Genomic DNA, 21,613 nt, shown 5'->3' with positions numbered 1-21,613 from the left:
CAGGAAGAGAAGGCTGGAGGCAGATGGGTGGGCATAGATGTGGGGCAGGGTCACCCCCAGTGTGGGCCAAACCTGAGTGCAGCGGGCCAGGGCCCTCGACCATCCCTGCCCGCCCAGCACCAGGTCCTTAGCAGCCTGGTCCTTGGAGCTGCTGACTCTCACAGGCTCCTGCTGTCAGGAGAGCAGATGGCCCAGCCACCCCAGCCCACCCACCCACTGGGGTTGGGGTTGCCAGGGGACCCAGAACTGCCGAGAGCCCCCCTTGCGTCCGGAGCCATCCTCCGCTCTCCCTCTCTGAGATGCTGAGAGCAGGGCCTCGGGTGTTCTAGCTTGTGAGATGTGGGCTGTTGCCGGGGCCGGTGTTGACTGAAGCAGGCGGTTCCGGCAGTCGGCTCCCTCTCCCTGGGCTCAGATTGCGGTCTGAGAAAGGGGAGAGATTCGTTCTATTTAAAGGGATGTGTAATTAACAAAGCAAAAACAAAATAACCATAATTTGGATCTTCAAAAACAGTAATGGCAGAGGCTGGTCCTGATAACACATAAGGTTTGACTGCAGTGGTTTAAGCCCCTTGTGTGTCTGCTGTTCTCGTTTTAAAGAGCTCTTCAGTGCGAAAGGCATCTATGGACAAGACATCCCAGCAGTGGGATGTTTTCTTTCCTTGGAGTATAAGCAGAGGCCCTCTGGGTTTAGCAACTGAAAAGCCAGAGTATCCTCTTAGGGCTTCTGGGTCCAGAGATGCATCAGCTGCTCGGTCCTCTGGGGGACTCTGCCCCCCCCGCCCCGTACCTACCCCCAGTTCCCCAGATTAAGCCCCCCCCAGTGGGCTGCCTGGCTAGATAACACTGAGAAATCTGGAGCATCTTCTGCTTTCAGGGCTGAGAGGACTTTTGGGGGCAGCGCCAGGCACGTGGTACCTGTCTTTTTGCACTGAGAGGTGGGCACATAATAAATGTGATACAGGAAAAGCGTTTTACTGGGCAGAACACGTCTAGAGTGTTATTTAGACACGTAATCATTGCAACAGATACTAGTGATGTGGGTTGCATTCGTCTCTTTCCTGCTGAGTCTTTGAAATTGGATGTGAATTCCGTACCTGCAAAACCTCTGGGGTCACGTGAGGAGGGGCTGCCTAGTTGGGTGGTGACATTCTGGCTCAGCCCCTGAGGAACCTGAGACCCGAAGGGTCCAGAGACTTGGCCACCCAGCAAGTGGGCACGGGAGCCCCGGCTCTGCCCTCCTCTAGGTCCCAGGGCAGCAAAGCAGACCCCAGACCCAGGTGGCATGGATCCCAGCAGCCACCGAAGGCCTTGGCTCAGGGTGCTCACAGGTTACTAAGACCCGTCCCCTTGGGCCTCAAGGCTTTTGTCAGCGTGTCCAGCCCACTGGTGTGGACGGAAGTGGCCCCACATTCTTTCCTGGGGTCTGGGCACAGGGATGCAGTGGGCACGCCCCTCCCAGCACGTTCTTCCTGGACTCCAGTGGGTAAGTGCACCCGGCAGCGCGTGGGCGGTGGGATCTGTTTGGTCACAGAACCCCTTGCCAATCTAGTGATGGTTGTGGGCTCCTTCTCGGGAAAATGGCAGCCTGGGCCCCCAGGTCTGTGTCGCCTGCGAGGGGCACTGCGCTCTCTGCCTGAGAATGTGCCCACAGCACGTGCCCCATACTGCTGACTGCTGGCTTTTCCGCCTGCTGGCCTACGGGAAGGAGGGCACACTTGCCCTCTGCTCAGCCCTGGTCCCCAGCCCTGCTTGGAGCTCTTGTGCTTAAGAGAGATTCTTAACAATCCCCTGAACCGAAGGCTGGCCGTCCTGTTCTTGGCCTGGGCACAGGGTGCATCAGACCAGAGAGGGACACAGCCCTGGTCAGCGGGCTCCAGGGAAGCCACTGGCTGCCCCCAGAATGTACCCAGTGACTGGATGCAGCTGGGGGCATCCCATTCCAGCTGTTCCTTTCTGTCCATCACAGCTGCCAGGGTTCTCTCCTTGTCTGCTTGGAGTGATGGTTATGGGCAGTGACAGCTGAGGGCCAAGGATCCCACTGTCATTCCCCAGCTGCAGCGGTTAGGGACCACATGGGGGTTCTAAGAAATTTGGAGAAACGTGGGAAAGCTGGGTGGCCTATCGGGTGAGGGAGACCAGAGCCCCGGGTGTTTGCTAGAGCGCCCCTCCCCCGTTCTGAGTCACTGGGCCGCTCCGCAGAGGAGACATGCGTCCTGATCACTTTTGTCTTCTCGGATTACAGGGCTGTTCAGCCCAGGGTGACTAAGTGGGAGCGTTCCGTGGGTCTTAAATGCTTTCAGCTGGGTGTTTCTATAGTGCCGTCGCCATAGCACCCGCTAAGCCAGGAGCAGGGGTGGGGGGTGGGGAGGCAGGACGCTGGGAGCCTGGCCATGGTGCCCGCCTGCAGCGGGGATGGGCTCAGGCCATTTTCTGTGGCCTGTTTGGAGCTCCTCAGGTCTGTCGGGTGAGGCACGTTCTGTCCTCTGCCCGTCCCAGAGAGCGTGGGCGCTCCTGCATGTTCGGGAATGTCCCCTGCCCACCGCGGCCAGTGTGGCCTGGGGTGTCCTCCTCTCCAGCTTCTTTGGACGCGAAGCTCCTCACTCGGCCTAGATTTCCAGGGTCTGCCCTTCAAAGTGGTGGCCTCCCTCTGCAAGGAGGCAGCTTTGGGGAAGGAGGTCAGGAGGGCTGGCAGTTATTCCTCGACAGAAGTGGCAGCCTGGGTCCTGGCCGGATGCTGGGGGAGGAGGAAGGGTCAGCTCTCCTGGGCCGGGCATCCCAGCCAGGCCGACGTGTCTCCTGCCCCATCCTGGGCAGGTGTGGTCCTGGAAAGACACTGCGTGGCTCCGAGAGCCCCCGGGTCCTTGCCTGAGACTTGAGCTGCTTCTGGCTGATCTTGGGGCTCGTTTGAATAAATGGAAATCTTAAAAATAAACCGCCACTTCCTCCCCCGGCACGGGAGGCTGCCAGGCAGCTAATGAGGCCAGCACCCCGCGCCAGCTCGCCCGGAGCCGGTTTCTTTCCCCTCTAGGGAGTGGGAACGTTGAGGTGAAAGACGTTACCGCAGCCTGAAAACCCAGAAACCGGCTGCAGGACGGACAGGGACGCTGGGCGGTGCAAGGAGGAGCCGTCCTCAGCAGCGGGCTCAGGGTGGCTGGACCCGGGGGGCCCGCGTCCCGGTTTACACTGCTGTCCTGGGGTGACCGCTCACAGAGGTGCCTTCCTCCGCCCCCAAAGTCTCTGCTTAGGTGACCGTGGGTGCCTCCTTTGGGCCTGCCTTCTCGAGGCTCTGTGCTGACTTCTCAGGGCCTCAACCTTTTCACTCCACGCCCGCCCTGCCTCCCAGGCCTGCCTGGCGCTGGAGCGGCGCCCCAGGAGGGTGGGAGGTGGTAACCCCAGGGACCGGCTGGCTGGGGCTTTTACTGGGATTAAACCCCAAACTTCCCCTTCTAGAGCTTTGCAGAGACTCTAGAAGCCCCTTAGGGGGCTCGGATCACAGCTGAGCCCAGGAGCGCCCATGTACTCGAGAGCAGGCTGAGGGAGGCATCTTGGTCCAGGGCTGGTTGAAGCCTGCAAGGCCACACCGATGTTCCACTGTCCCCCGGAGCGGGTAGGACAGCCACAGAGCAGAGTGAGCGGAGGCCCTTGGGGGGTCTCGGTCTAGTGCCAGGTTGCTGTTTAGGTGATGGGGCGCGGCAGCAGGGGCCTGCATCAGTGTCCCCGTCTCTGAGTGAGCCCTGTCCCTTCCAGGCCCTTGTGTCCAGCAGGTGTTCCTACCCTCAGGCCTCTTGCCCACGTGGGGGCTTTGGGGTGTGAGCCAGCCCCTTGGTGGGTGGCATCTGAGGGGTCCTTCCACACAGCATGGCCTTGCCCACCATGGCACCCTGCATCTGCAGACTCTCCCGCTTCCTGGAGGAGCCACTCTGCAGGCTGGAAGGGCAGAGGCTGGAGGTCTGGGTGCGCACGTGTTTCATAACGTGGGGCTCGGGGACGGGTGTGGAGGGGCGGTGGAGGCAGCCAGCAGGGCTGGCCTGAGGGCCTTTCCCCTCCTGCTCGGACTTTGTTAGGCACACCTTGTGGCCTGGCTGGCCCTGCGGCTGCTCAGGAGGGCCAGGGCAGACTCCTCCAGGGTGGGGGACGTGGAGGCCCGTTTAAGCTGCTCTCTTAGGGCTAGGAGAGTGGAGTTCAGTGTTGAAGGCAGGGTGGTCTGCAGGTGCAGAGGGAGCAGGGTCCCTGTCCTGGTGAGAGTGCTGGGCAGGCAGGCTCACACTGGCAGAGGCTTGAGCTAGGGACAGGGCTGGGGACGGCCCACGCCCAGCAGGCGTTTGCCCTCCAGCTGCGTGCTGCTGCGATGTGGGGGGAGGGCAGGGAGGGGCCAGGAACAGCCTGCACTGCGCCCACCCGGCTCCGCACCACCCACCCATGCTGAGTCAGTCAAAGCTGTGGGGGAGGTGGTGAGTCAGGCGGGGGAGGCCGCCCCCTCGTGGCCCGGGTCTGCCCCTGCCGCAGGATGGGGCTTGATTCTGTGAAGGCTGGTCCCCCCAGCCGGCCGCGGCGCGGTGGAAAGGGATCCCAGTTCAGGACAGAGGAGTCTGTGCCCCTTGTGGAGTGGGCTTGGGGGAGAGAGGGGAGACAGGGAGGGGGCTGGAAGGCTCTCCTGCATCCCAGAGGCGGGGCTGCACACAGACATGGGGGGCCTGCAGGCCTCCCTGGGACAGCTGCCCCCAGTCTCGGTGGAACTGTTACTGGAACTTTCCATCCTGCAGAACCAGAGTGTTCTGGTGTGCTGTAGCATCGAACTGTGCGCTCTGCCCACCCCCGTGGGATTCGCGCGTGAACTAGTCATTCTCGAACGCACAGTGCCAGCTGAGCTGTCCTGGTCTTCCGACTATCGGGATGGCCTTTATGGTTGGTGTTGGGGTCTGAGGGAGGTGCCACACCAGCCTGACCGGGCAGTCTGCCACGTGGTCCCCACACAGGCAGCTGCCAGGGGACCAGGGGGCAGTGGCTCAGCGGGATAGCCTCATGGCCAAAGTGAGTCACACGGCCAAGCGCCCACACCAGTGGGCTGGCCGAGAGGTGTCCTCCCCCTCTGTGGGGCTGCTCAGAACGGGAGGTGATGAAGTGTTGTCCCATTTCGGGCTTATCTGCCTCTCCCACTCCCAGTACATCGATGCCATCGGCAACAAGCAGGGTGAGCTAGAGAGCTACGTGTCCGACGGCTACAAGACCGCCCTCACTGAGGAGAGGCGGAGGTTCTGCTTCCTGGTGGAAAAGCAGTGCGCCGTGGCCAAGAACTCCGCCGCCTACCACTCCAAGGTGGGTACTTGCTCTTCGCGGGGCTGGGCCCTCCCTGGCACAAACTGCCTCCCTGGGGAATATGGGGGCGTGCCCCACCTTGAGCTGTGATGAGGGAACACTGCGTTTTCGATCTCCTCAGGAGGAGAGTTCTGGAAGGACAGTCACCAGGTCAAGGCTGCAGATGTTCTACAACTCCCAGCAGAAATTGCCAGGTGCTTTTTTTGAGAGCAGTTACACCAGTAACTCAAGCTTTGCTGGTGGCTCTGACAGTAAAGAATCTGCTTGCAATGCAAGAGACCAGGGTTCAATCCCTGGGTCAGGAAAATCCCTTGGAGAAGGGAATGGCAACCCACTCCAGTATTCTTGCCTAGAGAATTTCATGGACAGAGGAACCTGGCGAGCTACAGTCCATGGGATCGCAAAGAGTGGAACACGACTGAACAACTAACACTTAAAGTTTCACTGTTCATATCAGTAGCCCACTGAGAGGGTCTTCTCCAGGGAGCAAGTTCCTTGGGAGGTGCTGCAGTACCAGCCCCTATAGAGGCCAGCTTAGCCCCCTGAGGCCAGCACCACCCAGAGGACACATCTCCCCTGAAAAAACAGATAGCTTCAGTGGGGCTTCTGTTCCCCGTAGTCCACAGGTAGGAACTGGAGTGGGGTCAGAGGTGTCATTTGGAACATTCCAGAACATTCTGAGAGCTTAGGTGTGGTTAGGCAGCCCGAGCCAATCAAGGAGACCCTCATTTGTGTCCTTTTTTCCATAAAGGGATTCTGGGGGTAGCACCTCACACGTGTTTGATCTGACTCAGCTTCTGGTCCCCAGGCTGACAGATGGCCTCAGCTTCCACGGAGAGGCTCCTACCTGCCTGGGCCTGCCCGAGGGCCTGCTGCTGCCACAGGTGCAGCGCAAGGACAGTGATGGGCCTTCTGTCCTCTGCAGGGTCAGGGTGGGGCCACCCCGCCGCGTGAGACTTTGCGTTCAGGTCCTGTGCCTGGAGGGCTGGCTGGCAGCGGGGAGGTGCTTGCTAGAGCCGCAGTGCTCCGGCAAGGCCACCGCAGCGCCCACGCGGCTCCAGCAGCCACGCGGCAGGCATGTGCGCCCTCTGGTGGCCGCTGGGCCCTATGGCTGCTTAGCAGAGCGTGGACCCATCCGTGCTAGAAGGAAAGCAGGAAAGCCATCCTTTTCCAGGATGTCACCATCTCTGTTTCCTGCGGGAGGGCAGATCGTGTGTATGCGAGATGACTTCCCAAGAAACTGGACCCCAGCCCCCCAGGAGGTTTGAGAAAGGCACAAGCTCCAGGTCTGGGGCACCAGGGCGTGAAGGCAGAGCCCCACCTGCTGTTCCTAGCAGCAGGCAGCTAACATTTCCCTGTTGCCTGGGTTCAGGCCTGACAGTGACAGGGCCATCAACTGAGGGGGAGCCCTGAGTTGTCCCTGTTGGTGAGGGTTCCTGCCAACCCAGTTTTTCACCACCAGCCCAGACCCATAAACTTCCTTTCAGCCAGAGGCTGGATTGTAACTGTCTTCGGTTTGGGCCAGTGCACAGGGAATGTGGCCACTGACATGTAAGCCAACTGCCCTGGCTGTTTTCCAGTTAAACATTCTATGCAGATAAGCAGCCAGCCCTCATGCAGGGGTCTGCTGGCCCCAGGATTAAATCAGAAGTTGGGGGAGGGGCCCTGGCCTGCTCTGAAGGGCTGTTTGTCCAGCATCCCCCAGCTTTCCCATGTGGGTGCCACCTCCCTGCCCCAGACACAGGCCAAAAGAAGTGGGAAGATAAATGAGGAGAGACAGTGAGGGCCGGACAGACCCGTCCAAGGTCCTGGAGACCTTGACTGCCCTAAGCTCCACCCAAGGTGGGTCTGGGATCTGCGTGGAAACACAGTTGTATCACATGTCGCAGGGAGGGTAGCCCGCCTTGTCCAGAGGGCTAGGACGGGAGGCAGAGCCATCTCCAGGGCCCTAAGTGTGTCCATGCCGTGGATCCGGGCCCCCTGAATGGGCTGCAGCGGGTCTCAGGCTAGTGTCTTGCTTTTGGCCACACCCCCACCCTGGGACCCTGGTCAGGCCTGGGGCTTCCTCGTGCTTTATCAGGCCCTTGTGCCCTCTAGCCCCCTGTGTCCTGGGCAGACCCCAGAGCACACTGGAGGGACAGCTGGGCTCAAGGGCCCCTGGGTTGGGGTGGGGGAGCGCGGACCGCAGTTGGGCCCTGGGCAGCTCTGTCCCTTCCCCACAGTCCCCTCTCTGTCCCTGTGAGGTTTCCTGGCCCTCAAGTCTACCTGAACAGCACTCTTCCTGGTACCTCACCACAAAGAGCCTGTCCTGTTCCACGGCTGACCACGTGGGCCCCTGTTCTTTCAACTCCCTCAGGCCCCTGGGGAGGCCCCTCTTGGGTCAGGCCTTGGTTTGACCTCATTCTGAGGGTCTCTCAGCTGGGGGGCATGCTGTACCATACCCGGCCCCTTCCCAGGTCGGGAGTCAGGGACTTAGAGGTGGCTCACCTCGTTGAGGCACCCCACCTGGCGAAGAGCAGCCCCAGCCAGGTGTGCCCACCTGGGGTTGGGTGTGTCTCTTCAGGAGCCGCCTGGTGCCATCTGGGAGTCGAGGGGCTGTGTCCGTGAGGTGGACCACAAGCCCTGGCCTCTCCCAGCCCTGCGGGGAAGCCCCCCGGCTGCGGGAGCCTGAGGCTGGCCCTCACACCCACCCTGTTCGGCTTCCTCCACTCTAGGGCAAGGAGCTGCTGGCGCAGAAGCTGCCGCTATGGCAGCAGGCCTGCGCCGACCCCAACAAGATCCCCGACCGTGCCGTGCAGCTAATGCAGCAGATGGGCAACAGCAACGGCTCCGTCCTCCCCAGCGGCCTATCGGCCTCCAAGTCCAGCCTGGTCATCTCAGACCCCATTCCGGGGGCCAAGCCCTTGCCAGTGCCCCCCGAACTGGCCCCGTTTGTGGGGGTAAGTCCTCGCTTCAGAAAGTTCTGTGGGTGTGGGGATGGTTCCCCTTGGTGCCGGTGGTTGGCATCCTGGGGTGCCCTAAGAGGGGGCCTTGCCGGGCCCAGGCCCTCCTGCCACACCGCACCCACGCCACCTCTTCTCAACAGCGGCTGTCTGCCCAGGAGAATGCACCCGTCATGAACGGCGTCTCGGGCCCAGACAGCGAGGACTACAACCCATGGGCTGACCGCAAGGCTGCCCAGCCCAAGTCCACGTCTCCCCCGCAGTCTCAGAGCAAACTGAGTGACTCTTACTCCAACACGCTTCCCGTGCGCAAAAGCGTGGCGCCCAAGAACAGCTACGCCACCAGTAAGCGCTCCACTGGGGCCCCAGGCCCACCCGGCCCACAGCAGTCACGGCATCCCCGAGGGGAGGCTGGGGGGAGCCCAGAGGCTCACAGGCACACGTGTGTGCAGCACCCTGGGGACCGCTTTGAGATTTCCATCCCGGATCCTTGAGTTTGACCAGGCTCCCCCGTGAAGTGAGTGTGGTAGGGCAGGGCGGTGCAGGGACGCCAGCAGCTCAGCCGGTGACAGGAGCAGATGGGTGACGCTGGAGGGCACTTTGCTGACCGTGGGACCATTCCCTGCCCTGCCTCCAGCCTGTCTGCCATGGACAGCACTCCCCCTCCTGCAGCCCCACCAGTGGGCCTTGGCCTGTGAGGGTCTCCCCATTAGCAGATGGGAAAGCTGAGCCTAAGACCCAGAGAACTGCCCCAGCTAATGAGCGGCGGGTCAGAGGCCACATCCACACGCACCCTAGCTCCCAGCTCCTTCCGGAGTCTGAGCCAGACAGCCCCGGAGGCCTGGCAGTCATCCATGAGGGTGGGCCGCCCACCTCCAGGCCCACCTGGGGGCTCCAAGCGTCCCACGGTTGGACAGCTGAGCTGACGGGAGGGTGACCGCGCCCTTTCCCGCGTGTGGTGGAGCTCCCCCTCACACCTGCCCTGACGTTCCTGGCAGCCGAGAACAAGACCCTGCCGCGCTCGAGCTCCATGGCCGCTGGCCTGGAGCGCAACGGCCGCATGCGGGTCAAGGCCATTTTCTCCCACGCGGCCGGGGACAACAGCACCCTGCTGAGCTTCAAGGAGGGCGACCTCATCACCCTGCTGGTGCCCGAGGCCCGAGACGGCTGGCACTATGGCGAGAGCGAGAAGACCAAGATGTGAGTCTGGCGGGGGCGTCAGCCTCCTGACCTGGGTGCCTGCGTCCTGGCTCTGGGTCCTCCTTCAGACTGACTATCCAGGTCCCACAGGTCCATTAGGAGGGACAGACGTGTCCGCAGGCCCCCACCAGCCCTCACTTCTATGTCCCTTGACTCAGCCCGGCACCCCACATGTGCACGTGGCCTCCCAGTCAGAAGCCAGCCTTCCACCCCAGAGCCTTTCTGTGCACGTGAGCCACCCTTGTGAGGCTTCTAGAAGTGGCCTTGAGTCACAGGCCACACCTTCACAGCTCAGTTTGACACCTGTTGCCAAGAGGCTATGCCAACGCCTGGCTCTCGCTCAGCCAGAAGATGCCCAGGTCAGGGGCTGTCCCTTCCGACTGCCCCCACCACCCACCACCATCGTGTGTGTGTCTTTTGGTGGGCTGAGAGACCCCTGCCCGGGGCAGAATCAGCCTGCCTCCAACAGGAAGGGAGAGGCTGGGCTGAGCTTGGCTCTGGCCTCCTGGCAAGCGCCACCCTGGGTTGGCAGTTCTGAGTGCCAAGGGGCACCCTCCCCATGGGGGCTCCAGGCAGCCTCTCCTGTTGGGGCTGTGGCTTTGCAGCCATGTGGAGCTGAGCCAGGAATTCCATCCTGCTTGTTGAAGAGTTAGAGCCCTGCTCGGTCCTGGCACCTTTGCTCACCCACAGCCCCACTCCCGTCCAGGGCAGGGTGGCTCAGAGCTGGATGGATGCCCCAGTGGGGTCTCCTGGTCTCCCTGGAGTGTGTGCAGGGGTGTGAAGGCCAAATCCAAAGCTCCAGAGCACCAGGCCTTTTGGTGGAGGCACCCTGAACCCGCCTACCTACAGGCCCTGCTGCACTGCCTCCTCAGATGCGTGCAGGTGGGCGGGGGAACGGGTGGGACCTGGGGCCAGCTGACGCACTCTGACGGGGCCTCCTGTTCCAGGCGGGGCTGGTTTCCCTTCTCCTACACCCGAGTCCTAGACAATGACGGCGGGGATAGGTTGCACATGAGGTGAGCATGCTGACGGGGCAGGTGGCCTGTAGCTCGGGGTAGGGGCTGCACGTTTGAGACCCTTGGGTCCAGGGGTGTGGAGGTGCTGTGAGGGGTGGAGGTGTCTGAGAGCTGTGTGGGGTGGGGCGGGGGCTCACCCGAGACAGTTGCAAGGGTGAACTGGGCTCCCCGTACCACCCTGGCATGCCTCACACTCTGCTCTTAAGAGCGGGCGGGGTGGGGGCTGGGGGAGGCCCAGGCCCACCCAGGCAGCATCACTGCTGCCTTCCATTCCGCCCTCCTGTGGGGCCAAGGGAAGCAGGGGGCCCAGGTGGGCCCGGATGACCGCCCTGCCCACCCCCGCAGCCTGCAGCAGGGCAAGAGCAGCAGCACGGGTAATCTCCTGGACAAGGAGGACCTGGCCCTCCCGCCCCCCGACTACGGGACGTCCTCCCGGGCCTTCCCCACCCAGACAGCCGGCGCCTTCAAGCAGAGGCCCTATAGCGTGGCCGTGCCCGCGTTTTCGCAGGTGAGTGCGGGGCCGTGGCGGGGTCTGTAGGTGGGCGGGTTCAGGGTGCCTCCACCAAAAGGCCTGGTGCTCTGGAGCTTTGGATTTGGCCTTCACACCCCTGTAGTGATCTGCTCAGGGGTCACAGCCCAGCGTCCTCTGTAGTCTCAGGGCTCCAGAGAAGCATGGTAACCCCTCTGTCTGCCCTCCCCCCAGCCTGGGGATCACTCTGGACGCCACCTCTTGGGAGGAGAAGCCCCTTCCCTGAGACCCAGGAAGCTCCTGCAGTCATGGCTGAGTGCCCTGTCTCTGCCTGAGATGTGACCAGAACCTTCTAGTTAGCATGCGTCTGGGCTGTTAGGAGGCAGGACCAGGCATGTGTGGTCAGCCTACCTGGAACCAGGGAGCCAGAGGGGGAAGATCAAGGCCTTGATACCCAGCGGGTCCTCCAGTGCAGGGTGGTCTTCAGGTCAAGGTGGGCCCATGATGTGAGTGTGGACGGTCCCCACAGCTCTGCTGGGGAGCTCATGGGCTGGAGAGGGCCCAGACTTCTAGGACATTTGCTGTGGTGGCATGGTGGGCAGGGGCCAGCAACTTTGTTCCATGCTGGTGTCCAGGTCGGGGCCTCACTCCACCTGGGGGCCAGGGGACCCAGGTCGGGGGAGAGGAATCAGAGAGAACTTGTATTTCTCTAGAATTTGGGCAGAGAGTTGACCCAACAACGGGGGGTGGGGGTGCTCCCGGGGGCCTCCCATGTTGACAGTGTGCCATCAGAAGTGGGCAAGGCAGGGAAGGGCTCTGGGTACATGGTGGCCGACTCGCCCTGTCCAGATGTCCGTGGCTGGTGGCTGTCATGAGCGGCCTCACCCACCCTTCGCTGCCACGAGGAGGGCTTAGCTGGTGCGCACCGTATGAGGTGTCCAGGGTGTCTTTAGAGAACTGATGATTTAGGCACAGTGAGCACGTGATTTGAGACAACTTAGGTGGTGAGTGGGGTGAGGTGGGTGGTGTGGCTGGGCCTTTGGATGGAACATTTTGGAGATAGTGAGGCTGGGTCAGGGCGAACAGCAGGGAGGGCGAGGCGGATCCAGCCTTGGGGGAGCTGTGGCACCTCAGGGGTCACGGGGCCCACCTGCTGAGCTGTGAGACACCCCAGTCCCTCTCCAGCCCTACCCAGGCCGCATGGCACAGCTGGCCAGGCCTGGAGGGGTCTGCCACTGCTTGCTGCTCTTGCATTCCAGTCTTTGGACTTGGTTTTGAAGCTGAGAGAGTGGAGGAAGGTGTCCCCAGTACCCCTCAGTGGCTTTGGGGCAGCAGCTTCTTTGGGGCCAGGCAGCTACAGTGGGAATGTTGGGGCTCAGGGGGACGCTTGGCCCAGGGTCCAGCACAGGCTTTTATGAGGCAGGCTGCCCTCCCTGCATCAGCTTCTGCCAGCCCAGCTTCCCCACCCAGATCCCACCCTCCACTCTCCACCCTCCACGGTTTCAGGCTCTGGGTTCTCTAGGAAGCCCTCACATGCCGGGATTTTCATCACATGACCCTCACGGCTAAGGGCCACAGGGAACATGTGCGGAAGGAGGTCATCAGGTGACCTGTCTTGTGTGAGCTCTCCATTGGCCACTGGCCAGATAAGGAAGCATCCTTGTGAATCGGGGAGGGCCCTGCTGGGGGTGGGAGGGGCGCTTCGTGTCCTCAGCCGCAGGCAGCATCACACACCCTGGGGTCAGGAGGGACCCCTGTCCTGCAGACCCCGCCTCAGCCCCTGGCTCCCCAGCCTGACGCTTTCTGTCTTTTCCTCACCAGGGTCTGGATGATTATGGGGCGCGGGCCGTGAGCAGGTAAGAGATTTTCAGACCCGTCTTCGGGAGCTGTGGGCGGTGGGGAGCCGTCCCACCGGAAGCTGGAGTCGGGTGGTCCCTCTCCCAGGCCTCCTCGGTTGGAGCCTGGCTGGAGACCACAGTGTCTCCACTCTGAGACAGTGAGCGGGGCCTGGGGTGCCTGGTCTCTGACCCTCACCCTGTTGTGCCCTCCCCAGTCTGCTCTGTAGGGCAGGGCCCTCAGTGCAGGATGCCCTGACCCCTGGCAGCAGCCGGGGGTCCCCGGATATCGCCTCATGGGGAAAGAGGCCCCTGCCGGAGCTGCCTTCGTGCTCCCCTTGTGGGTGAGTGGGAGCCAGGACTGGCCCTGTGCCCAGGCTGGAGCCAGGGACCCACTGCAGCCCCTCTCGGGTCTCTCCTCTCCTGGGGAGGCCCCTGGGCTGCCCACCACCGCCGCGTGACCTCTTGGCCTGGTTGCTTCGAGGCCCGGCTCTTTCTTGGCGTCCAGGCATCTCTTGTTGGCCAGGAGCGGGGCTCGTCTGCCCGTGCCCCGAGCTGGGCTGCACCCTGGCCCTGGGGTCTCCTGCCCCACTCCCTAGGGCCAGGCGGCCGGCCGGGGAGGCGTGCGGCCCGGCAGCGTCCTGTGCTTTGTTTCACAGCGGCAGCGGCACGCTGGTGTCCACAGTGTGAGGACGCTGACCGGGCAGCTGCTCAGAAGAGCTCCCGCCGCCCCCCCCCCGCCCCCGGGCTGTCTGGTCTCCATCGGTCTCCTCCTCCGCTCTCGTCGGTGTCTTCCTGGGTCGTTTTTCTTTCCCACTTGCCCCCTCCCCGCCTTTCGGTTGGTGACCCCAGACTCTGATCCCCCAGGGTCCATGGTGCTGCCCCATATCCGCTCCCTGTGTTTACACACCCGCCCCCGCGCGTCCCGCCAGGCGGGGCGTCCTCGCCGCAGTCCCCCTTCCACCGCCGTGCTCATGACGCGCTGTCCCTCTTTGAAGGCTCACCATGAGCCAGGTCTAAAGTTTGAAGAAAAAGAAAAATTCAAAAAAGCCAAAAAAAAAACAACAAAAAGATGAAAAACAGGAAAAGGACTTTTTCTTTTTTTCCTGGAAAACAAAAACAGACATGCATGGACTCCGGTGTGCGCACTGTTATCTCGCACCCAACCCCGCGCACACTGGCACCTGTGTCGGGAGAGTGGGTGCTGCAGGCTCCGAGAGGCTCTGGACCCCGGGGCGCCCTGCCAGGCTGCACCCAGAGAGGGGCTGGGGCTGAGCCGGGGGAGCCTCCTGAGGAAGCTGGCCGCTCCTGTGAGGGAGGCCCCGGCCCCGCACGCCTGCCTGCCAGGCCGGGCCCCTGACGGCTCCCTGGTCCCGACGCCACTGAACGATGGGCAGACCAGAGCGCGGTGCCAGCCTTGGGCACCATGGCCGCGACCGCACAGGGCGCTGGCGGGGAGGGGGCCCGGCTGCACTCGGACATTCCAAAGACCTCCAGAGACCACCCCCGCCCCCACGTGTTCTGGAAATCGTTTCTCTTAACCAGCCTGTGACGGAGCGAGGGCGGCTCTGGGCACCCCGCCACATCCTCCCTAAACGCTCTCGTCTCTTTGTGTGTCTCGGTGGCTTCAGAAGCAGACACGCTGGACTGAGTGGCTACTGGTTTTGCCTCTTCACGCCTTGAATCTGGGAAGTGAGCGAGGGCGCAGCTGCTCTGCCCTTCCCACCGCGGGAGCCCCCGTGAAGCTGTGGACGCTCCTTTTTCTGATGTGGTTTAGCCAAACCCTCCTGCCCCCTCCCGTGGACTAGGACGTGCCTGGTAGCGTGTGTGAGAGAAGCAGCTCAAGACGCAGACAGACCCTGTTTTATAATTTAAGGAGAAAACAAAGCCAGAACACGGACCTTTGTAAAAAAAAAAAAAGGAACCTTCTATGTTGGTGTTCTAATTTTGCTAAAAGATCTCAAATCCAGGGGATTCCATGCTCAATGGATGAATGTAGACACAAAACCGCAAAACTTGTATGAAGATGTAAAGTGCTGAAAATATTTTTCCTGTTTCCTTTCCCTTTTTTTTTTTTTAATCTGAATTGTGCCCTGTACTGCAGTTGTTTGAATAAAAGTTTTATTTATTGCATCTAATTGAGTGTGGCGCCTCCTTCCAGCCCCGCTGCGTGCTTCTGGGCCTCGTGCAAGCCTGGCCACTTTGCCGACAGAATAGCCAAGGTGCAGATAGTGTTGGCCCACATGGCTCTCCCTGGGCACAGCTGGGGAGGCCCCCGCTCCGGTGAGAGCTGCGTGGGCCTGACCCCGGGTCACCCTCCCGGGGCTGGACAACCAGCTCCACCCTGCGTTCGGTGGTTCTGGCTCCAGGCAGCATGCCTACCTGCCAGGAGCCCCCATCCTCCATCCAGCTTGCGTCTCCTCGGGATCCTCAGCCCTCACTCCCCGCCGCTCTACCCGCACCAACCAACCCTTGTGTTTCCTTGCAGTGCCGATGTGGAAGTGGCCAGATTTTGAGCGGCCCCTGACTAGAGTTAGTAAGTTGCCCTGGTTTTCTTGTGCTGGTCAGCCTATGTTCCCAGCAGCTCCGGAGACCCTCTGACCTGGGCCAGAGCGGGGTCCGGGGTCTGCTGAGCCTGCCTCTGCTCTCAGCTCCGGCCTTCGCTTCCCTTGGACCTGTCCTTGGGCTCTTGGGTTTCCTCTCTCTGGAAGCTGGCGGGTCTGGCCTGCCCCTCTGTCTGGGTTCCCTGTGCCTCTGCTGGGTGCTTTGGCCACAATCGGGGTGGAGCCTGGTGATCAGCTGCCAGGCTGGCTTTGGGCTCCTTGGGCTGGGTGCCCTTCAGACCAGTCTCTGGGCATGGATCTGAACCTGGCCTGGCTGGCTCCTGGGCTGGTGAGTATCAAAGCCCCTTGAGGGCTAGGGAGACCAGGACGGGTCTGGGGACTGCCATGGCTGTGGAGAGAGCCACAGGCATGTGGGGGGAGCAGGCACACGCCTCTGCCCGGCAGGCGGTGGCCCTGCTGCCCGTTGTGCCCACGCTCACCTCCCCTCTGCCCCAAAGTGCCTGAGGGGCTATGTCAGGCTTTCCAGCTTCAGCCCCAGTGGCCGCCTCCAGCTCCCACCTGGTGATGGTCTTTTCCCTGGCGCCTCTGGAAAGCAAGCACTGGCAGCCGGGTGGGGAGAACCCACCGCTCTGGGTGCCTGTGCCTGGGTCAGAGCAGCACTGCTCTCCCCATCCCACCCCAGCCCCGCTCCCTGGGAAGACTGCCGTGTGAAGCTGACACATGGCCCTTTACCAAGATGGTGGTCTCTTCACCCCCTTGAGAGTCACCGTGATGCTGACCTCCCTATGGGCATCTGGGCCGCTCCAGCAGGGCCTGGACCCTCCCTCTTTGCTACCTTTGTTGCGTTTTGGGTTTGGTTTTGGCCACACTGCGTGGCTTGTGAGATCTTGGTTCCCCAACCAGAGATCAAACCCAGGCCGCTGGCAATGGAAGTGCAGAGTCCTAACTACTGAACCACCAGGGTTATAAGTTGTTTGGTGTTTATTGATGTTGCTGCCCTTCTCTTGAGCTGCAGTGTGATTCCTGGATTCCTGCAGTGTGATTCCTGGATTCCTGCAGTGTGATTCTCTGGAGACAAGTGCTCCTCAGATTGTGGTGTGGGGGGAAATGAGTTTGACGCTGGCTTAGCATGATGACCTGGGCTATCCTTCTCCTCTGCCTCTGTCCCTCCCTTTACGAGATGCACTGAGACACCTGCATCTCCTGCCCCCAGCCGAGCAACCCCCACCTCTGCTGCCCCTGTGGTCCCTCTGAGTTATCAGGGCCCAGTGGGTCTCATCCCCTGGAGGTACTGGAAGGGGGTGAAGGCCCAGGGAGGCTGGCGTGGCCCCTGCCTGGAACAGAGCCCCAGGGGCACAGTGGGTTGGGGAGCACACAGCACGCTGGCCGCGGCCTGTCCTCGGATGGTTCTCCCGGGGCAGGGGTGTCACAAGGCGCCTCTGGTTGGTTGCGGGACCTTGCTCAGCTTTGCCCAAGCTTACAGCTCTGGGGAAGAGACCAAATCAAGTCCAGAAGGGCCGACGTTCTGAAGTGTGGAAGACACGTTGTAAGAGGAAAAGGTCTGGGCGCAAGTTGAAATATGTGCTGTAACTGCCCTCCGTGCCTTCTCTGCTCTGGAGTCGTTCCAGGATACAAGCCGCACTTCGCGCTGCCCAGGTGTTCTCAGAACCACCCCCTTTCTCATTCAAGAAGTGGATTCAGAAGATAACCGGAGGTGACTCCCCCAAATCCTCAGTGACGAACGTCTTCAGGAGGCTGGACCCAAACGCTGCTCAGCTGCAAGGGTCCCACCCTGTCAGGCCAGGGGGTCTGCAGAGGACTGGGAAGAGGGGACAAAGGGTAGGGGGCCTGGCTCACCCCTGCCTTCACCACACCCAGGACTTCAGGCCTGCCCCCATCCAAGACGACAGATGGATTCCGTGGAAAAGCTGCCGCTGTCCCTATGTCTCTGCTCAGGGGGACAGAGCCCAGCCCCTGGTCCTCTGCCAGAGTGCCTCGTGGCCCTCCCTGGGAGAGGAGCCCCAGCACCCTGACAGCTCTGACCCTCGCGCACACCAATGTCTCCCATTTGGGTTAAGAAGCGCTTGTTCTGTGTCTGGGTGGTCCGCTGTTGACTGGCCCCGGCATCCGCCCCTGGCCGTGACAGATGTTTGCAGGACAGGAGGATCAACAGTGGCTTCAGTCCAAATCTTGTCCTGTTTTGTCATCCTAGCGTTGACCCCAGCCACCCACCCTGGGTCACTAAAGTGTCCTCCTCGGAGTGGCTTCTAAGCTTGTTCTTTCACAGAATGTTCCAAAAGGTAGTGGGCACCCATGGGGGCCTCGCCCTTTCCCCTGGTGCTAAAGGGTAAGGGTGTCCCACCCCAGAGTCTCTGGCCAGGGCTTGCAGGAGAGAGTTGCCCCAGAGGCCTGGAGCAATTGCAGCCGCCGCCTGCTTCCTCTGACCCTGCAGGGTGTACACAGCACACGCTCCCATGGCCGCACTGTTTTGGGGGAGGAAACACAGACAGTGTGAGTGAGAGCTGGGCATCCCCTTGGGGAAGATCTTCCTGGTGCAGGTGACAGTGTGGATTTGCCACCAGTCCTTCCGGTTTTTAAATTGAGGTGTAGCTGATTTATGGTGCTGTTAATTTCTGTCATCCAGCAAAGTGATTCATTTATACATACGTGTACATTCTTTTTTATATTATTTTCTGATAGTTTATCATAGGATACTTAATATGATTGCCTGCACTACTGTAGGACCTTGTTTATCCATTCTATAAATAATAATTTGCATCTGTTAATCCCAAACTCCAGACTCATCCCTCCTCCCCCTTGGCAACCACACCTGTTCTCTGTGAGTCTGTTTCTCTTTTGTAGGTAAGTTCATTTGTATCATTTTTTAGATTCTACATATAAGTGGTATCGTATGATGTCTTTCTGATTTACTTAGTATAATTTCTAGGTCCATTCATGTTGCTGCAAAATAGCATTATTCCGGTCTTTTTTATGGCTGAGTAATATTCCATTATGTATATAATCATTTTTGCTTCATTCATCTGTCAGTGGACGTTTAGGTTTCTGTGTCTTGGCTATTGTGGATAGTCCTGCTGTGAACATAGGGGTGCGTTTATCTTCTTGAATTACCGCTTCCTCAGGATCGATGCCCAGGGGCGGGATTGCTGGGTCACAGGGCAACTCTACATACTGTTTCCCATAGTGTCTGCACCAGTTTCCCACCAACAGTGTAGGAGAGGTCCCTTTTCTCCACACCCACTCTACCATTTATTTATAGACTTCTTAATGATGGTCGTTCTGATCAGTGTGAGGTTGGTACCTCAGTGTAGTTTTGATTTGCAGTTCTTTAATAATTAGTGATGTTGAGCATCTTTGCTCGTGTCTCTTGGCCATCTGTATGTCTTCTTTGGACAAACGTCTACTTAGGTCTTACGTCCATTTATTGGTTGGGCTGCTTTTTTGTTGTTGAGGTATATGAGCTGCTCGTATATTTTGGAAATTAAGCCCTTGTCAGTCACATCATTTGCAGATGTTTTCTCCCAGGCCGTAGGTTGTCTGTTCATGGTTTCCTTTGTGTAAAAGTTGGTAAGTTTGATTAGGTCCCATTGGTTTGTTTTTGCTATTGTTTCTGTTGCCTTGGGAGACTAAGAAAACATTGGTATGATTTATGTCCGAGAATATTTTGCATATGTTTTCTCCTAGGAGTTTGATGGTGTCATGTCTTACATTTAAGTCTTTCAACCATTTTGAGTTTCGTTTTTGTATAGGGTGTGAGGGTGCATTCTGACTTCGCTAATTTACACAAGGCTGGTCACCGACCCTTTCTGATGAGACTGCAGGTGTGTCGGGACACACTTGGCCAGCGCCCCCTTCTGCCTCCCACTCTGATCAGCACACGTGCCATCCTCCCTTCTCTGGGTCCCCACTTCTGCTGGGTCCCCAGCTCTGGATGGACAAACCTACCCCACTTCTAGGCCCCCCGGGACTGCCTGCCCTGACCCTGGCTGGGGACAGCCAAGGGCATAGAGCCCTCCTCCAGGACCAGAGTCCCATCAGGGCAGCAGCCCCCATGGCTGCCTTGCACCCTGTCCCAGGGGCCATGACCCTGGTCACAGCAGAACCGCCAGGCGGTCCCTGCCCGAAGCGTATCTGCACAGACCAGAACCAAGGAGACGAGAGAGGCCCTGAGAGAGGGAGCCCACGGCCCCACCAGCTGGGTGCAGATGCGCCAAGGCAGGGGTGGAACCGAGGCCGACGTGGGTGCTGCCAGCTGTCAGGCAGTGTCTTGGAGACGCGGAAGCCATGCTTTGCTGCATCAGCCTCTTCTCCCTAGTTGACCTTTAAACAGCTAAGTCCAGTGTGCCTCAGTGTTTCAGAAAGTGCCGGGTCCTCAGCCACACACGAGGGTGCCCCTCCTCGTGCTCTTCCTGGGCACCTGGATGGAGTGCCTGCCCAGCTCCCACGGACACCCGGCCGCGCCGAAGGCCACCCCCACCCCAGGTAACGGCTCCGCTCGTGCTGAGCCCTCCGTGTCCTCCGTGCCCTCCGTGCTGTCGCCCCAGGGCTGCCTGATGTCCTGTGTTGTCCCCGCCCTGGCGGGGTCCTCCGAGCCCACTGGGAGCCCGAGGAGGACAGGCCTTCATGAGCTCGAGGCCGGACGCCGGCCCCACCCTGCACTCCTCTCGTTGTGTCTCAGCCCCTTGTCTGGCGCATCTGTCTGTCCGTCAGCCGCCGTCTCGGCACCCAGGGGTGGAACGGCTCCTCTCTGAGGAGACGGTCAGCCCCTCCGCAGGGGCTGTGGGCATACCCCCTGCCAGCCCCTTCGCCACGACCGCCTGCGCCTTGTCTGTCATGTGGGTGTGGGACCGGCCACTCCAAGCCCCCGGGACGCATGGGCCGGGCTTGTGTGCTCTGCTGAGCTATCTGTGTGTCGATGGCCGTGTCCTTGCAGACGGGCTCAGCTGCTGCTCAGGCGGGTGGGGAGGACACTGGGCCTTGGGGGAGTTCTGCACGCTGAGCTCGGATGCAGCTCGTAGGGGGCTGTCTCGGGCCACAAAGAGGACTGGGGTGCATGTGGAAGGAGCAGAGGGCCCCCCACGCTGACCCGCCCTGTCCTGGGAGGGCCTGTGGTTCGAGGCAGGACAGGTTTGGGAGCAGAGGGTGGTGCACTGGGGCTCAGCGGGCCGTGCAGGCGGGGCCTCCACCACCCCAGCTCTGAGCTGGGAGGCTGACCTCTGGGCGGGGGTTGGTGCTGTCCACAGCCTAGGGCAGCACGCAGCACCTCTCCTGAAAACCACTGAAATGGCTCTTCTCTCCTCTCCTCAGGAACCCCTTCGCCAGCGTCCAGCTAAAGCCGACAGTGACCAACGACAGGTCTGCCCCGCTCCTCAGCTGACCGCCGCGTCTGCACCCACTGCCTGTGGGTCCCCTTCCCTGCCCTGCCCTGCAACCTGTTTTGTTACAATCGGCTTATTCCCTGTTAGAGAATTCCCTCCTTCCAGACCCTCTGCCCCTACCTCAGTCTGGCCTGGGCTGAACCCTGGCTCTCCCCACAGGGTCAGGAGGTGGCACCTGGGCCATGGTTGAGGAGAATGAGGGGGGCTGGCCCCGGGCCCTGGAGCCAACCTTTCAGATCAGGCATGTCTGTTGTGTGGGCCTGGGAGCCTCCAGGGTGCCCAGAACGCCATCCCATCGGCTTGTAGCTGAAGGGGAGCCCCTATCCGGTCAATCATGAGGCCACTCACCTGTGCGTGCCTGCAGGCAGGACACAAGGGTGCGGGGAGGGGCGGGCCTGCCCCTTTGTCTCAGAAGACGGATTTATTAAGGACGTGCACCTCCTGGCAGACTCTTGCCTGGGGCTCTGCTGGGTCTCCGTGTGCCTACCGGCAGTCTGGGGGGCTTCTCCCTGCCCATACCCGAACTCCCACCCAGAAATGGCTGCAGGGGCCCGCCTCTCCGCCCTGGCCCCAAGGAGGGAGATCAGTGCTGTGGCCTGGGTCCCCAAGCTGTGTGCATCCTGGCCTGGGTGGGCCTCCCCCATTGATGCCCTGGCTGCTTCCCTATTTCAGCTGAAATACAAGATTTTAGAAACTTTTCTGGGTCTGTGGTATTTGACGTTTGAGGCTGAAATACAGCCAAGCTAACCACATTGGTGACAGCAGTCCTTACATCAGGAGATGTCCCAGGCAGCGCTCGCTCACTTCCCAGACCCTCCAAGGAGGTGCTTAGGAGCCCTGCACCACCTTCAGCCTGCCCACACCCCAGAACACAA

The 21,613-nt window shown here is 60.7% G+C and overlaps 1 protein-coding gene across 5 annotated transcripts in view; it reads left to right on the top strand.

Annotated features, from left to right (window-relative positions):
* Positions 1-21,436, top strand: part of BAIAP2 (BAR/IMD domain containing adaptor protein 2) — a 63,860-nt gene extending 42,424 nt beyond the window's left edge. The window contains exons 7-15 of one of the 5 annotated variants that reach the window (XM_042256772.1): positions 5,164-5,316; positions 8,031-8,255; positions 8,402-8,603; positions 9,257-9,458; positions 10,406-10,474; positions 10,820-10,982; positions 12,765-12,799; positions 15,267-15,314; positions 20,668-21,436. In XM_042256772.1, coding sequence (XP_042112706.1) covers positions 5,164-5,316; positions 8,031-8,255; positions 8,402-8,603; positions 9,257-9,458; positions 10,406-10,474; positions 10,820-10,982; positions 12,765-12,799; positions 15,267-15,294 — 1,077 coding nt within the window. In that variant the 3' untranslated portion in view covers positions 15,295-15,314; positions 20,668-21,436. Of the gene's footprint in view, positions 1-5,163; positions 5,317-8,030; positions 8,256-8,401; positions 8,604-9,256; positions 9,459-10,405; positions 10,475-10,819; positions 10,983-12,764; positions 12,800-13,437 lie in introns of all 5 variants that reach the window. The other 4 variants (XM_042256770.2, XM_042256767.1, XM_042256769.2 and 1 more) reach the window with 4 other exon arrangements.
* The last annotated feature ends 177 nt before the right edge of the window (positions 21,437-21,613 follow it).

Source organism: Ovis aries, chromosome 11 (assembly GCF_016772045.2).
Source record: "Ovis aries strain OAR_USU_Benz2616 breed Rambouillet chromosome 11, ARS-UI_Ramb_v3.0, whole genome shotgun sequence".
NCBI classification, from domain to species: domain Eukaryota; kingdom Metazoa; phylum Chordata; class Mammalia; order Artiodactyla; family Bovidae; genus Ovis; species Ovis aries.
This window is presented reverse-complemented; position numbering and strand designations above follow the sequence as displayed.